General features: G+C 40.6%; 1 protein-coding gene across 2 annotated transcripts in view; it reads left to right on the top strand.

Annotated features, from left to right (window-relative positions):
* LOC121883420 (cytoplasmic phosphatidylinositol transfer protein 1-like) overlaps positions 1-17509 on the top strand; it is a 51338-nt gene that overhangs the window by 26748 nt on the left and 7081 nt on the right. For both annotated transcript variants that reach the window (XM_042391668.1, XM_042391667.1), the window contains exons 2-5: positions 8766-8914; positions 11925-12013; positions 13328-13335; positions 16297-16368. In XM_042391668.1, coding sequence (XP_042247602.1) covers positions 8766-8914; positions 11925-12013; positions 13328-13335; positions 16297-16368 — 318 coding nt within the window. The remainder of the gene's footprint in view (positions 1-8765; positions 8915-11924; positions 12014-13327; positions 13336-16296; positions 16369-17509) is intronic.

The following is a 17509-nucleotide window of genomic DNA, read 5'->3' as shown; positions in this document are numbered from 1 at the left end:
GCACTGTCCTACTACCCTATGCTCACCTAAGCCTCCCTGCCCTCATTGCACCTGCCACAGCTGGTACAGAGTTTCCTGGCACATAAGCTTAATCAAACTTCCCCTCTTTTGTGTGAGACTATCCCTGTGTGACAGCTTTATGGCATAACTTCTGAAGATTTTCTTTGTTCATCCTCTTGCCAACTTCCTTGATCTTCTCTTTCTGCAATTGCTTCTTAATTAATGTTGATCCTTCACCATGCCTTTCTCATCAGTGAATATGAGAAAGAAAGTAGATGGAGGATATGATAGTTTGCAAGAACAAACCAAGATAACGCTTGTGGTCATTCCTTTCTCTCTTTGATTCTTTCTTCATTTCTCTGCTTTTCTTGCTCTCTTTTTCCCATCTGTCTCTATCTGAGCAGAGCTGTAAGAAGTACACTGTGCTCTCACTATGCATAATAAATGAGACGGTTTTCCCCGAGCAACCTGAAATTCAAGTTGAGTGAAACGGGGGGGACAAAAGCCGTATGTAACACAGACTTGTTTATCAACCAACTGAGCGAGGCCTATGAAAAAAATCTCCTGGCTCTTGCTCAAGGCTTAGTTCTGTGAGGACAAAAATTAGGTTAAAAATGTGATAGATATTAAGCTCAAAAATCAGCATTGCTGCTTCTTCATGTCACACCTTAGCATCCACCTGACCTGTGGGCTCTGCGTCTTCTTTGTTCTCCACAGGGGAGTTGATTGATCTTCTCCTGCTCCTGCTTTTTACTGACTTTAAATTAAGCTTTGCAGAGAGTTGTATTAAACAGAGTCTGGATGGCAAAGTAAATTCTATGTTTACATTTGTTCTCAATTAAATTGTCCCATTCAATACGTGAGGTGACTTACAAAACGTTCATCATATTGCAGACACTTGAACATCAACAGTTCCAAGTGTGTGTGTGTGTGTGTGAGAACTAAAGTCTTTCAGTATATGCAGTATTCATGCATTCAAGTTCTCTGTCTTTGCTTGTCTCTTTCACTATTCTCTCTTTCCATTCTACCTCAGTAGCTTTAGACTTGCTTGGATGTGGGAATCTCACCCTATTCTCACATCACACAAAAATCAATACCATCTTCCAGCCTCTACTTATCACTAGAACACTCTGTGCACTTTTCATCACTCAGTAAATAAGCGAACCAGCCTTTACAGGGTGTCAGCAGTTTAATATCAAATGACTTCAGCCCAACACTACTTGACTTCATTTGATTTTCCTGCAAGTTAGTCAACATGCGAGTTTAAGAAAAAAAAAGTCTAACAGTTTCTCAAGTTCTGACATATTGTCAAAGATACTATTATGAGGTTTGAAATAGGGAGTTGTGTTCTCGTAAAAGGGTTGTTTCAGTCATTATACTGTAGTATCAAAGGCATAGCTATATAATGATGCTCTCCAACCTGGCTCATGGAGACAAGAAATGGAAAGACAGAGAGGAGATGCAATGAGGAAAAACTGGGAAGAGGGAAAGAGTTAGCAATGCAAGCTAAATGAATGATGGTAGTAGAAATGTATGAAGTAGAGTATAAAGGGGAGGGAGAGCAGGAGTAGTGAGGAGGGCAAGAGAAAGGCAGCTGTCCTTGATCCAGTCCTCTTATGTAATGACCCAACAGTCTGTCAGTCTCCTGAACATCTTTCTTCTGCAGCACTGCCCTTTTTCCCTCATCATCTCTACCTCTATTTTACACTCTACTTCAATCCGTCCTCCGCTCTTTCACGTCGTTCTCTCCTCGCCCTTTTTCTTTCCCGCTACATGCAAGCACATAAACACAGTAGACCACCCAGCGTGCTGCAAGGCAGGGAGTAAAGATGATGCATGGTGGAAAGATCTGTAGTGAGTGATCTTGACGTTATGTAATCTATGGTTCAGTGACCTCAGACACTGCAGAGATGCAGGATGAGAGGACGGGAGGAGAGAAACAGTGAGAAAGAGGTAGAGAGAGGAGAAAGACAGGAGAATGCTCTTTCCCACCTGCAGCGATCATTATTAATAAGTTATGTTTATGTAACACGCTCTTTTACTCTGGGCAAGTGGCTTTAAGAAGACCATTCTGTTTGTATTAAAGCTGGTGTAAGATACACTTCAGTCCATTCATAACAGTGGTTGGACACTACATTTTATTTGTCACCACAAGTATAGAGCAAGTGATTTCCACTCAGTGATGTTTGTCCCTTTTTAGAAGCACAAAAAATGTATTAAACTACAGTTTTGACTGTGCAATATGTGGTCTGCTCCATGGATACTGAATTTTTTTTCAGACTTCAGAGCTTCTTTGCAGTTTAAATTGACTTTATATAGCATTTTTCTCAAGTTGTATAGCAAAACAACGGCTGCATAATGAACAGATTGTTGACTCTACAGAGAGCTTTGAAAATACCTTTCAGTCTTGGTTGACTTACATGAGCAACCAAGCACGTCTGAAAATGCAAAAGGTGTACTCTGAGCCTCTTGGGTAGAATCTGAACGTCCTGTTCTTCCTGAAGAAAAGGCACTGACACTAGGTAATCTCGTTCTCAGACCTTATCAGTCTCCATTGCTCTTGACTTCTGTACTGAATGACTGAGTACTTGAGTTAGACCATGAAAAGGAAAAGGCTGCTTGTGTGGCAGACACTAGTGTTGTGCAACCACAACACATTGCTTCCCCGTGCCAGCTGCCATCATTAGCATTCTCCCACAGTGCATACTGTATGTGACCACCACTGCTATGGCATGTGAATTTATCAAACTACTGCGGGGACTTAACACTTACCTTCACATTTTGCTGAATCAGCATGAACGGAGCAAATGCAGTCAGTCACATGTGCTTGCTCTCAACAGCATGCCCACATGCTCCAGTTTCTGCTGAAACAGCACAATGTGTATGTGTGTTCTTCTACTTTATCCTTGTGAAAAAAATACTTTTAGGTTGGGACAATGTACTCAGCTTAAATGTAGTCATTAGGGTTAGAGACATGGCTTAAGGACTTAATGTCAAGGTCCTCATAAGAACGTGCGTGTGTGTTAATTCGAAATTTTAAAAAAATACATAGTTGAAAGGTTATTGTTGACAGAGGAACTGTGCCTTACTGAAAATCTCCAAACATTTCATTTGAAATTATGTGAAGTGACCCACCAGCTATGCATCAGACCACAGATCAGTGGTTGTCACTCCTAATGTACTGTAGTTGGCTACTTGCTTTAATAACCTCCAGTTATATGGAAAACCAGAAATACATGTTGCACTGGTCATCTGATGGTCCTTTCTTTCAGTGTGAGGTGGTGGGTAAGGTGTCACTTCCTCAGCTTCCTCATGAAGGCCTACTCATGTCCTAAATATGGACATATTAATTTTTTCAGTTTCATATATGAAACTAGGCCCACAAGTGTGTCCTACGGTGTTGCACCATGGCTCAGCTGAAACATCAGTTGATGCAGAACTGAAGCTGCACTGAAGTTCTGTGCTTTAATCAGCTCTGTATGCTTCCCTTCACATCTCTGTTGTCTGGTTTCAAATCGAGCTGATTTATGAGGTCAGGCAGTAAGGCGTTGAAATGGCTTACTTTAGGATCTTTTTTCCCCCTCGTATTTCTCAAAACTCCTGAGTCCTTTTTTCATGCCTCATCAGTTGTATGCTCAGACACAGGGCCCAGAGGTTCATTTGCTGCTGCCATTTTGCTCATTCCAATTATGTGTTTGTGGTTTTGGATTGTGTTTGCTAGCAGATGGTTTGATAAATTATGATCAACCTGTGCCAGTGTAAATTAAAATGTCTCCATTTACATTTTGGAAATGTTCATTTGGCTACTGTTTTGGCAGTCTGTGCATCTGTTTAGAGGCAGGGTGTTTATATCTGTGTGCGCCCTCTGATGTTAATGTAATTCTTCGACCATATGGGGCGATGAGATAAAACAATATGGTTGGATTACATAAAGATATGACACAGAAATGCTTTTAACTGGAGCTTTTGTGTTTTATACATATTGTATGTTAAAATCCAGGTACTAATAATGCATATTGTAAATCAATTTAAAGAATTAAATGATGTCACAGTGATTGTAGAATGAACTTCGCCAATAATTGTAATAATAGGAGACTTTATTGAACCCCTTTGAGTGATTAGTGTGTTAGACTGAATACAATCTATTTGTCATATGCACACAAATATAGATCTTTCCCTCTGTCTCATTCACACACATACACACACACACACACACACACAGCCCCAAAATGGACATCAGAACACAGAGGCTATTTACCTCGAAAGGAGTACAGTCATTTATCCAAGAGCACAGAGAGTTCAAAGCAGTAATTAGTCTGTCTGAGGTTGAATTTTAATTACATGTTAGCATTATGCCCAGTATTGTCTTAGGTATGCAAATGTGTGTGTGCGTGTAAAGAATTCTTATCTTACATTCACACTGACACACTTCTTGGCTGTAGCACAATGACCACAGATCCTCACCGCCTGCTGTTGTGACAGAACAGAGAGCTGGAGAGGCAGAACAAGACACAGAGTGTTTGATCACAGTATAGGCTCAGTGCCTTCAACTTTAAATAGAATTTTACATTTCCTAATTGCATGTGAAGCCATGATGACGTCATGGTGACTCAGATGCTTATTAATAGTTGCAAATGGCATGTTTCGTGAATGCATGTTAGTTGTTTTCTTTGGTGTTTACTGGGAAAATCACTCTCATTTCCTGAAGATCAGGATGTGTTTTGTGAAGTCCTGTGGAGAGCTACATTTGAATATAACCATTGCTACCATCACCTTCTCACACTGTCACGCTGTTTAATTGTCAAATTGTTAATTTGTTATCATCCCCTTGGTAAATTTTCCATTTCCTTCCCAATTTAGACCGACCAAAATCAAGATTTCAGCTCACCCCACCAGTCTCATTCTTTTGAAATTGGTCTTAAGCTTTAAAACTTCTGTAATAGGAGTAACTGCTCATTTGGTCTTGTGGCATTTAGAGTTGCTTCATGTATGATGACTTTGAGTCAATTTCAAGTTATCCAGTGATGGAACACTGAGTTGTGTACAGAGGATAAGGCAGAGGAAGATGGCTGAGTGCTGAAAGTTACTGAAGTGTACTTGGCAAATAAGAACACAATGAGCTGATAGAAAAATGATGGTGGAGAGTGAGAAGAGGAGTTCACAAAGGACAAGGTTTGAAATTAGAGAGGAAAGTGGAGGTGGAGTGAGAGTAAAGAGAAATAAGCCAGAACGAAATGAAGAAAAGTGAGTGAGTAAAAAGGTAAATGTCAAGGTAGTTAGAAATGTCACTTTTCTAAATGTTTTCACCAAATTGTTTTGAAAAGCGTGCATGACAGATTCACCAGTCTAGGCTCACAAGGATGGTACTCGCTGGCTGTGTCCAAAATCACTTCTTCATCATCATCATTTTGCATTTTTGCTATTTAGCTGTGGCGACGCACAACAGTAATTTTCACATTGTAAAATGTTCCACATTGCATTGTGGGATTGTTAGCAGAAAAGTGTTTCTTTTTTTTGCTCCATTTTGAATTTTTGAGGGCACGACATAGTGGATAAATTCACACACACAATTCTGACACTCAGAGAAAGTGGTGGAGGGTAAATATAGTGTACTATATAGTAATAGAGAGTGATTTCACACTGACACAGCCACAAGAGGCAACATAGCTAGCATCCACACACCCAGAATACAACGTCTTTAAGCAACAGACTACTGAGGAAGTCTGTGGCTTTTTTAAGTCAATATATCATATTTGGTATTAAAGTTTGTGTGTAGTTTTGTACTAAGTGAAAGTGCCACACATGAACTGTGGTTGACATAGATGACATAGCTATTGTGGAAGGACATATAGGCTAAACCTGTTGGTCCCCAGTCAGTACACTGTAATTATTTAACATGTACCACCTCGTAACAAAAATACTTACAGTGTAATTAAATTCTGGGGCCCCTGTAAATGAATTTTTTTACCCCTTTATTTTACTTCTTTCCTTGTATCTTCTTTGTAGGTACCCAAGAGGTATTTCATCAGTACCCCATGTTTTTAGAATATTTATACTGTAATTTGCAGGCTTTAATCTAAACTGTTACTGAAAAAACTGCACCTGAGCTCACAAGATAGCATCTCTTCTTCTTTCTGCCTTTCAGCCATTGATCGTGTCCAATGGCTCTACTGTCTTTAGAGAGACAGAAAAAGAGAGAGATGTCAAGAATTATTCATGGCCACTCTAACCTGAGCAAGGGCCACTTCTCCCCGCTAGTCATTAGAGCGAGATTTCCAAAGACAACGATGAAAACAGTCTCTCATTCATCATCCGCAGCTCTCAGGTGTAGACAGCAGACAGGGGCTGAATATAATGTTGAGGCAGGAAAAACAGCACAATGGCTGGTGTGTTTTCACAATATATGAGAAGCCTGAATGAGCCGAGGGAGAAAAGGAAAAGATGGTCCTTAATGTTAACACGCTGTTGCTAGCCACCAGTGTGATCAGAGTGGATACTCTGCCTTGAAACCTAGAGGGGGTTGTCCACCAGCCACAGGGTTGGCAGTTTGATCCCCAGCTCCTCCTGTCAATGTGTCGAAGTGTCCTTGAGCAAGACACTGAACCCCAAGTTGCTCCCGATAGTCAGGCCAACGCCCTGCATGGCTGCTCCACTGCCATCAGTGTGTGAGTGTTTGTGTGTTTGTGAATGCGTGAATGAGAAGTAAAAATTGTAAAGTGCTTTGTCTGTTAAGGTAAAAAGGTGCCATACAAGTGCAGTCCCTTTACCATTTAATGCTTTTTATCCACAAGGGAGATTTAATGTGTCCTGTCAACTGTCTCTCATCTTTGTTTTTGTGCTGTCTCCCCAAACAGGAATCTCTAGAAATGTAATTATTGATACCAGACATACCTGTCTGAATGTCATGAACTCTCCCCACCCTCCATCTTTCCCACCCTAATGACACTTGCAGTATCAAATCCAGATGCCTGATATATTCAACAAACAATATTGTAATGCAGTAGTTATACAAGGGGTAGAAAAAACTTTGAAATAACGTTTCTCATTTTTGCAAACACTGTGTGAAAGATGGGTCTTATTAGTTTTCTGTGAAACCACCATACTTCCATGTCCTTGGTACACCACAGATGGTTAGTTGGACCTCGTAACTGCTATTCCTCTCTGTTGATGCTATTTATACAATATGTGTTTGGCATGTGATTTCAAAGACAACCCTTAAACATATCCTCATACATATTAAATTGTATTACAGTGTAACAGATGATTTGGAAAACACTGCCAAACATCACTGTCAAATGCTGCTACCTGATATTCAACCCAACATGACCCACCTGCATTAATTATGGGGGCAACACAACAAGCTGCAAACAACAAACTGACATATTTTCACCTTATGAAGTTGATATGGTGAACATGTTGGCATATTTACACATCCAGTAGATACAGAGCAACATTTGCATTCATTTGGAGTTGTGTTTGTGACCACCATATTCACTCTCCTTTAAGGTTCTTTATTCACTCCTGAGGGAAATATGTGGCTCTTTAGCTGCTAAATGCTCCACTGTGTAGAGATTTTTTATCTGAGACAACTGCCTGCTGCATCTGAAATTGACACAAATGAGCGAGGTGAGAGTGAATGCCTGGCCCGTTACTGTGTCATTGCAACGGAAAAATGATGCCACACTCCAACAGCTGTTCAGTCAGAAAAGCTCTGCCATCAAAATTCCAGCTGGGAATACTCTGTCTTAGCCCTTTATTTTTCTCTTGTGGTCAGCAGATGGAAAAATTTGGCATTGTGATATAAGAAGTTACACCCTTCGCTTGTTTACTGGTATACGCTGGCTCTGCTTTTTTTTTTTCCACTACACTATCAGATTTCTCTTCTCTCCATTCCTTGCTTTTTGTGGCTGGATGTAGAGTCACAAGTCAACATCCCAGGCAGTCCTTGTCTTTTTTCCATTAGCTTAACACAGCTATCCTTGGTTGGAGCTTTGTGTGTGTGTACGTGTGTGTGTTGCAGTTGAGTCCTACATGACCCCTTGGCATTCCAGCAGAGTGGCATAAGTCACCATCAGGGCAGTATCTATTTCTCCAGGTCGGAAATAGGCATACAAGCAGTCGGAAATCTCCATCCTGGAGCACCCTTGCTCCAACACTTGTCGTTTTCCAAATGTATGGAAAATAGTTGACGTTTGACACCTCATTCCAGCCTGTGAAGGCGACCAAAAATGACATTGTCATTGAGCCAAGTGGGCCAGTCAGTGATGAGTGAAAGATTTTAGGTGTTGACTGATGTGTCACAAGGGGCCGTGGGATAGGGTCACCTAACTGGCTACTGCTGCTATTACTATTGTTGTGCTGCTTGCTCCTGATCTAATATGAAGCCTTTGTCACTATGCTGCAGAGCTCCTAATCCCCCAGCTTTCTTTCACTATGGTGACTGTCCCCAGGTGTCCTGAACATACGGCAAGAACAGTAATCCTGGTATTTTCCCTTCTGTGTTTATCTTTACAGCTGTTATAAAATTATACTGTTGAGTCAACTGTTGGACTCCAAGCAAGAACATATTGTTTCCATTCAGAGCAGCTCCATCAGAACTGTACCCAAGATGCGTACCTACAGGGACAATTTGCTGCTATAACAACGTTCATATGTCAGGATGACCTCCTTCACCCATGCTGTAATTGTCTCACTAAACTTAATAAAACAATCGATCGGATATCAAATATTTCTGTTTGTTTGTTTGTCTCCTGTCTGTCTTTCAGTACCGGATCGGCCAGCTGTATATGATCAGTAAACACAGTCATGAACAGAGTGAACGTGGGGAGGGGGTGGAGGTGGTCCAGAATGAGCCGTATGAGGACCCCGAGCATGGAGCAGGCCAGTTAACTGAGAAGCGAATCTATCTAAACAAGTGAGTGTCATGCCATGTAACATATGTTCACTTAAATTAAATAAATGATTTACAAGGTATATAACTAACTTCTTTAACAGTCCATTGATCCCCAAAGGAGAAAAATGTGTTTGATTGTCCAGCTCCACACACACATCACATATCTTGACTTTAAGTTCTACTAATATTTAATCTCTCGCTAATAAACCTCTGCATTCTATCACAATTCATTAGGCTGCTGCTGATAAAGCTGTCAGGAGATATTTGACAAGGACAAGATGTTGTGACTGTTTTTTTTACATTGCATAGCTGTCACTGGCACTCTCATTCTTGCAGCAGTCCTTGGTGATAAGACATAGATTAGCTGTTGGTTCGATGTCTAATGATGCGTTCATGTCATGCATCTGTAGCTGTGTAAAAATAGTCACATATAACTTATGACATCATAGGTTTTGCAAGCTGTTGTGTTTCAGGAATAAGAAAGGGAAAAAATGTAGCAAAGTGTTTCTTTTCGACTCTTTCCAAGCTCGTTTCCAGCGGGACCTGTGTTTTGGTGAATTTGATAAGCGTGAAATTGAGTATTTGATTTTCTGTTATGTAGATTACAATTGAATTAGCTACTGCATGCAAAAACAAGTCAAGTGTGGTCTCCTCACCCTCTTTTGTGAATTTGCTGTGAATGTGACCCTCGTGACACACTGCTGCACAGAAAAAAAATTACAGTGAGAAAAAAACATGTTATGTACATTTGTACAAAATATTAGACGCTTTTCATTGAGTACTCTGATGAGGTGAATCCAGGTGAAAGCCTGGGTTCACCTCATTGATTTCCCTCATTGAATCTCTAACGATCGCAAAGGATGACTTGTACACAAACAGAACGGTTGAGTTGGAGAAGAAATTCAAGGATTTGACACAACGGCAACAGGGATTGTGAAAAGAGGTTAATACTGAGTGTACGTATATAGACATCACTGACAGACTTTATAGTATGTTTGATTGGTTCTCTCTTTCTCAGCTAGAATTTGTTGGGTTTTCTTATCTTAGCTGTTCTTGGTGCATTAATCTGTGCATGGCTTCCTTCAACAGCAATGATTCAGTTCGCTCCTGGTCAGTCATATACTGCAGGCCTATCATCACACACTCCAATAATTCCAATAAATCCACACCAAACACTTGGCAGTGGGACAAATCCATCAATATAGCCAACTCCTCTCAAAGTAATGTAATTTAAAACTATTGATTTCCATAAAGAGATCGGACCACAGGGTCAGCTGCAGAGCAGTGCAGTTGAGCTGGTATGGATTCCACATCTTGCTCAAGCACTTGCAGATATGAACAACTAGATCCAGGTGTGATGTACTGTATTGATGTTTAGGCAGGACCTAAATGGATGAAGGTTTCAACAGTTAACATCGGTGGAGGCAGGCATTGTCTTTCATAGTAGCTCATTTCAGCGACAGGAGATTGTAGTGTTGCATAGTAGGAAGACTGATTGTGTTATAGAGGTATAGAGCAAAATAACTTATCCTTATAATAATGGGCACTTGGGTGCTCACTTATCCAGTTCTTTAATGATTTTAACTGTGTCCTGGACAGTTGCTTTACAGTATTTTTTGTACAATTTCACTTCCATGTCTTCTGTTGGTGTGATAAGTCCGCATTGAGCAAAATAAAGTACTGTTAGAGACCACTGTGGCACTCAAAATACTCAAAAGTAAGACAATGAGACAGAGATGAAAAGACAGCAGCATGGAGAATAGCAGAGTGAGATGCAGAGAGGGTGAGGTTTTGTGGTCAGAAGTGACAAGTAAGTGGGCCTTTGGGAAATGTGAAGTGTCATTGACAGAGGAAGGTTTAGTGCCGTTTTGTGTGTGTGTATGTGCTTGTCTGAGTGTTGCTGTTTGTGTGGGCAGAGAAAAATAAAGTCAGTGCAAGTGATGGATAATTTGAGCAGTCACTGTCGGACACCGCGCCTGCCTCTCTCCGCCCACAAGCCACCTGTTACCATGTTATAGCTGCAGTCTGTGCATGTGTGTGTAATAAGTGTGTGTGTGGGTGTGTGTGGGTGGGTGGGTGTCGGACTTGTAGATAAGGCAGTGTAGGGACATGTGACCAGTCTGCTGTGTCTGGACACTCCCCTGGCTGTTTGACAGCCCACTGGAGGGAGACCAGAAGGAACCGTCCGTCTCATGTCCTAGTAGCCCCTACAGACTCTTAGTGACAAACCAGTGTAATCTCCATATGGAATAAGAGGGGAAGAGGGTGATAACGTGGGAGTTAAATTAATCCACGGATGGTTTAACCGAGAATTATCCTGAAAATTTAATTTGGCAGAAATTTAATGATAGCTGTGTGTGCAATTGTGGTGCTATTGGCCTTGCTTGATTGGCTGATATTCAGTCAGGCAGAAATCTGGACCAACTGTGATTTTGGCTGCAGTGAACTGTTTCTGATGGGACTCAATAATGAGAAAGTCTCCAATCAAGATTTGGTGTCCTATTGTTAAAAGTGTCCAAGTTTTAAAAAGAAATCTGCTCTATTCACCTGTGAGTTTTTGTATTTCCAAAATCTGCGGCTTGGCAATTTCCCCTCCAGCTAACCAAGCTGTTGTTCCCCTTCCCCCAGTGATCTTTTGCATTTTGATTGTATGCCCAATGAGGTGCCTGGCTGCTCGGCTTCAACTATCAGCATTTAGAGTACATTTGTGCTGAGTAATAGCTAGTCCTCTGTACTTTTCCACCCTCTGTGTCCCTCTCTACATCTATCATGGTGCAAGCTCTGGAGAAATTCTACTGCAGGTTGCAGGGTGTAATCAGTATAATCAACTTTCCCAGGGGGCCATCATGGCTGCCTTGTATGGCCTCCATTATGGCTCCACACAGCTGGATGCTTTCTGGATGATAGTGCCAAGGAAAAGATTGGAGAAACTTTAAAAGAGGAGCACTCTCTGACTGAACAGCACATAAGCTATTTGTCTCATCTTCTCCTTCAGTTCACTAATCCCTTCACTTCTTTTTATGTGTTTCAGCAAGCTGCCCAGTTGGGCCAGAGCAGTGGTCCCTAAAATTTTCTATGTCACAGAGAAGGCTTGGAACTATTACCCGTACACTATCACAGGTAATGCCTTAATTACACATCCCTGCACTTGAATCTATAATGTACATTCAAAAAGTGTGCACATTCATGCAATACACACATTATTACCTACTGTTCATTATATTATCTAACAAAAATTAGTCTCCCTCTTTTATAACGTTACCCTCTGCTGATTTGTACAACACATACACACACACACACACACACCGGTTTTCCGCGGCCTTCCACAAACATGATCCGGTTCACCTGCTGGCAGCCATTATATGGGATGACTGGGAGGGCAAAAGGATAGAGAAGCAATATTCTGTCCAACACAATCCACAATGAGTAGAGGGGAGGGAGGGATGTGTGATGGAGAGATGGCAGACAGGTTGTAATTAAGGTGTGTAAGGCTAAACATTAAGTTTATAAACCATCCAGTATGATATATTTATATTCACCAAAATTATAAGGAATCAGTGGAAGTATGACATGAACACAAGAAAATAGCATCATCTTATTTGCATTTTTATTGTAATACACCAATCTCTGTATCAAAAGTTTGTATGATGTGTTACATAAAATACAACTGCACTTGTTTTTCAAAGGCATATTATGATGTCATATGTTATTGTGGCACATTCAGCACACCTGACACTGTGTTGTTTTTATCATCTGTTTACACCAGGTTGCAATATCCTTCAGACTAACCTGACACAAAGATAGTGTTAGTATTTGTGAACGTGCCAGACAGTTATTTTGAAGCTGTTGTGTTGTGGTATTCCTGTAAAGTGTTTCAGCATTATAGTCTGTCACAACTTTTGAAAGTTAAACAAGCATTCAGCAGGTTCAGATGCTTTAAATGCTACAAAAAATACTGTGAGGACATAAACCATCAGCAGTCTGCAGATATCACATTGCCACATAGTAATGTTGAACTTTCAATAACTGTGAGCACTGCAGTAAGCTAAACAACATAGGAGCAGCTGCACAGGGACGTGCAACTCATCTGTACGAATAGTATGTCCATGTGACAAACATGTGACTAAATATGCCTTCAGTAGGATCATGCACATACAAAAAAATCAGTGTCACAGATTAAAAAAAAAAAAAAAAAAAAACAGGACCTCATGTCATAACAAAATTGACTCTTCTTATGTTTTTTCAAATGGAACTGAAGTGATATTGCTGAGGCTTAATGTTCCTTTTTCCACTCTGAACTAAATTATTTTTTTCTCCTCTATTCTCCTCTGATCTGTCTCATACCGTTTCATGTCTTTGTTCTCTTCTACCTGTCTTCACACACTTCCCATTTCTGTCCATTCCACTGATGGCCTCTGCTGGGAATGTGGTCAGAGTACACGGTGAGTAATTTTAATGTGTCTGCAGCCATGCATGCACACACAAAATCACACATACAGCGCACTTGATCCAACAGCTGACATGTAAATCAGTGGGTTGGAAGCTAAAGGGTTAGGTGAGAGATTATGCTGGCACGGGATGGAAAATGTGTATGGGTTTTTTTTCTGATACAATCCAGTTTCCTCTAACATGAATTCATGGTCGCTTGAAATGAAGATGAGACATATTTTCAACATATTTATCATGTAACGCAAAACCATTATAGTACCAACCATTATTGTCAGGGATAACATATTCTGAAAGTATCGTATCATGAGTTATACTGTGATTTCCACCTAATGTGTGTGTTTGTGTGTGTGTGTGTGTGTGTGTAAGTGAGAGAGCAGGAGACAGACTTCTGCACGTGTTTGTGATATTATTCTGACCTTCATTCATCAGATTTTGCTCACAGCCCCTGAAGCTTAATGCAAATAGAAACAACATCTTGTCTCAGATTTTGGCATTTTTTATGCAGTGACATTTAAATACAAACATCCCATCTTTGAGACACAAGTAATTTCACATCAGTGGAAAAACCCAGTGTGATCTGGAACCTTGATGAAATCCAACCAGCATGTTTTATATTTAATTTTTTTACAGCTATGTTTGTTTGTTTTCTCTCCTTTTGTCTTTGTGATTATTTTATGTTATACATGATTATGAAAAATGAGAATAACACTGAACTTACAGCATCAAAACAAACACTGTGCATGCAAGTAAAAATGGAGAGGAAAACTGGGCATATTACCTCAACAGTCAATAGCAGACAGTAATTGGCATCAACTATCCCTTCATTCATTTTCTACTCATCGTCCAAGTCCGAGCTGTCTGGCAGCAGACTAAGCAATGTAACCCAGATGTCCTTCTCCTTGGCTGCTTCCTCTGTGTCTTCCTGGGTAATTATGAGGTATTCCCAGGCCAGGAATAATATGTAATCCCACCATTATGTTGTGGGTCTGCCCCGGGGTCACCTCCCAGTTGGATATGCCTGGAATACCTCCACAGGGAGGTGCCCAGGATGAATCTTAATCAGAATCCTGATCGACGAAGGAGCACAGGTCCTACTCTAAGCTCCCTCCAGATATCTGAACTCCTCACCCTTCCTATAAGGATAAGCTTAGGCACCCTGTGAAGGAAACATACATGTTATATCTGAAAAGTAATTGCTTCAATCACCATCCCAGAGCTCATGACAATAGAGGTTGATTTAATACGAAAAATGCATCTCTGCTGCACCAGTCCACTAGTCAAAATCAAGTAATTAAGGAAATTTACCTTAGAAAACATTAAGAGACCCCACAGCTCTCACTGGTACAACTGGTTAATCGACTGTTGCTGAGAAAAAGCACTAATGATTTTCTCTGGGACATTTGGGAGACTGGCCTGCCCACCTTATGTCAAAGGCAGCAAGGAAACATCAATGAAACACAGATAAACAGCGGCAGGCTGATCGTCTCCCCTGAGCTACTTTGGACATCTGGATGTGTGAGGAAGGTCATGGCAGCTCATGTGGAAGTCATTTTTCCTAACTCAAGAACTGTAAGAGTATAAATGTTGCTGAAAAGGAGAATATGTGTTCTCTTTCTTGGAAAAATACACCGCGGGTTTACAAAACAGCTCCTCCAGTGTATTCTCATTTCAGTAAGAGCTCCCTAACCCTCCAACAAGACAGAGGGAGGCTTGTAAGTTAAACAAGTATTAATAGTCGGTGTTGATGGTGCTTGTGTCATCACGCTGCCTCATGGGACTGATTCAGCTTGGGAAGGTTTTGTTATGATTAGCCTGAGGTGGGTGGTGGCGAGGCAAAAGATGAGGATAATGAATGTTAGTGCAAATGATCATGACCTAGATTTTTTGTTTAAAAAGCAGACGTAAATGATAACAGATTAAAGGAACTGACAAAGTAAGACCATAAAAACAAATCGTGGGGAAGCAACCAATGCATAAACACATCACACACAATGCCTGAATTGTGTTGGTGCATTAGCCCATGAAAACGCCGCACATTGTGATACTGGTGAAGATTCCTGGACAATAAGGACTATGATGAGGAAATGAATAACGAGGAGTCAATGATGATGTCCAATAAAGCTTAATCAGTCTTCTGTGAATGACGTTATCTCCTCTAGGATGAAGGTTTATGTGTTTCTCACATGTACATTACACTTTTCTCACTGTCTCCTTCTAAGACTCTCAAGGCCAGTAAGCTCAACTAGGCAGCAAAGCTTTACTGCACTGTGCACAGTAATTACAGTGAGAAAAGGCATATACTCTCTCTCTCTCTCTCTCTCTCTCTCTCTGTCTTTTTCTTACACACACACACACACACACACACACACACACACAAACTCACACACCTATGCATTCACCATGAGCTCCCAGCATCAAGCCCTATAGTTTATTCTTTCCTGTGCTGCAGGGCAAAATTGATCTGTGGTGTTGCGTCTGTCCTGCTGTGTCACACACACATAACACACACACACACACACACACACACACACACACACACACACACACACACTGGCTTGTATATCAACAGCTTATGTAACCAGTATTCCACTCTTTGGTTGTATAATAATGGGAAGTGTTAAGCTTTAATCTAATCAAGCTGCTGTGTTTAAGAGCCGATGTCAACATGGCCAAAGGCAATAAAGTGTGTGTGTGTGTGTGTGTGTGCGTGTGTGTGTGGTGCTGCTCATGAGCAATGCCATTGTAAATCTACACAGTGAGAGAATAATCATTATTGCTCATCTGGTTTGGGTGATAAAACACAGACGTAGAGACACACAATTAGTCTCTCATCTAATCCTGTGGATCAGGTGACAGCAATCTAACTATGTGATGTGTGTAATTATCCCGGGACAAAGTCACCACTGTGCATATGAATTTCTGAATCTCTTGTCTTTTTTTTTTGTCCCCTCCAGTGCTCCTTCCTGCCCAAGTTTTCCATCCACATAGAGACCAAATACGAAGACAACAAAGGGAGCAATGATAATGTGAGTAGAGCTGGGAGTGGCGTGTGGTCGGGAGGGTATTGTGTGGGTAGATCTGACAAAGAAAGAGGGGATCTCAGCATGGCTTTTCAACAGATTTCGGGTTTTCTTTTTTCAGGTGTTTCACACCATCTTCTCTCTTGTACCTTCACACACCTGTCTGTTTTACTGCTTCGTCTTTTTTTTTCTTCACAACCTTCTTCTTTCTTCAAAGCCTCTAAATCAGCGCTGGTGAATTCTCATTGTCAAAGGGTTATTGCATCACTGTGCCTTCATCTAATTGTAAAATTTTGCCCATAATTCTGTCAGTGTTTTTTATTAAGTGAAGAGGATTAGCAGTCATTACACTGTGTTGCGTGATCAAGTCTTTCAGTGAAATAATTAATTTTGCTCAAACTAATTTGCATTTATTGATATCTCACTCAAGACCACAAGCCTACTGTATATCTTTTGATGATGTTTTTCCATTGAAATATTAATGTTTCTTGAAAAGGAGATCATTATAGAAAGTTGTGTCGATGAGCTACAGTTGAAAGTAGAAATCATAAACTCTTCACCACCTGCCTCGGTTCTGTGACACTTCCATTAACAGCTTAAAGTCACAAAGATCACAGAACCATTTCTCCAGTTTAGTTCATTTTAATGAAAGTTATTGGATTGGTAGTTTTAAACCATTATTGCCAATTCAATTAAGTATAGCAGAAACACATGGATATTTCTAATGATAATAATATGAAACAAGATTTGAAGGAAACTATTACATAAGACAAAAGTAAATGTTGATTTTCTCTTACAGCATCATGACAAACTTTTGGTTTTGTTGAGTCTCTCATCATTGTTGAAAGCACTTTGCTTGCTCTCCGCCTCTCCTTAACAGTCTGAAGGTTATGCAATACTGCAGAAAACAAAGAGGTCGCAGCTCCACTCAGTGGTGGGTCACGGGTGCTGCAAATTCATTGCGATGGTTTCACAGATGGTCATAATTTCACATCTGAAACTGAGCGTAACAAGTGAGGGTGTTGTAGAAGCGAGCGCAGAAGAGTTTACACTTCCCCCCGTCACCTTCACCATTTGTGCAGTCGCTGCTATTATTTCTCTTTTCTATCTCTCTCCTCTTCTCCTATTTGTTTTAAAAACCTTTCCA

This window comes from Thunnus maccoyii, chromosome 18 (genome assembly GCF_910596095.1).
Source record: "Thunnus maccoyii chromosome 18, fThuMac1.1, whole genome shotgun sequence".
Taxonomy (NCBI): domain Eukaryota; kingdom Metazoa; phylum Chordata; class Actinopteri; order Scombriformes; family Scombridae; genus Thunnus; species Thunnus maccoyii.
This window is presented reverse-complemented; position numbering and strand designations above follow the sequence as displayed.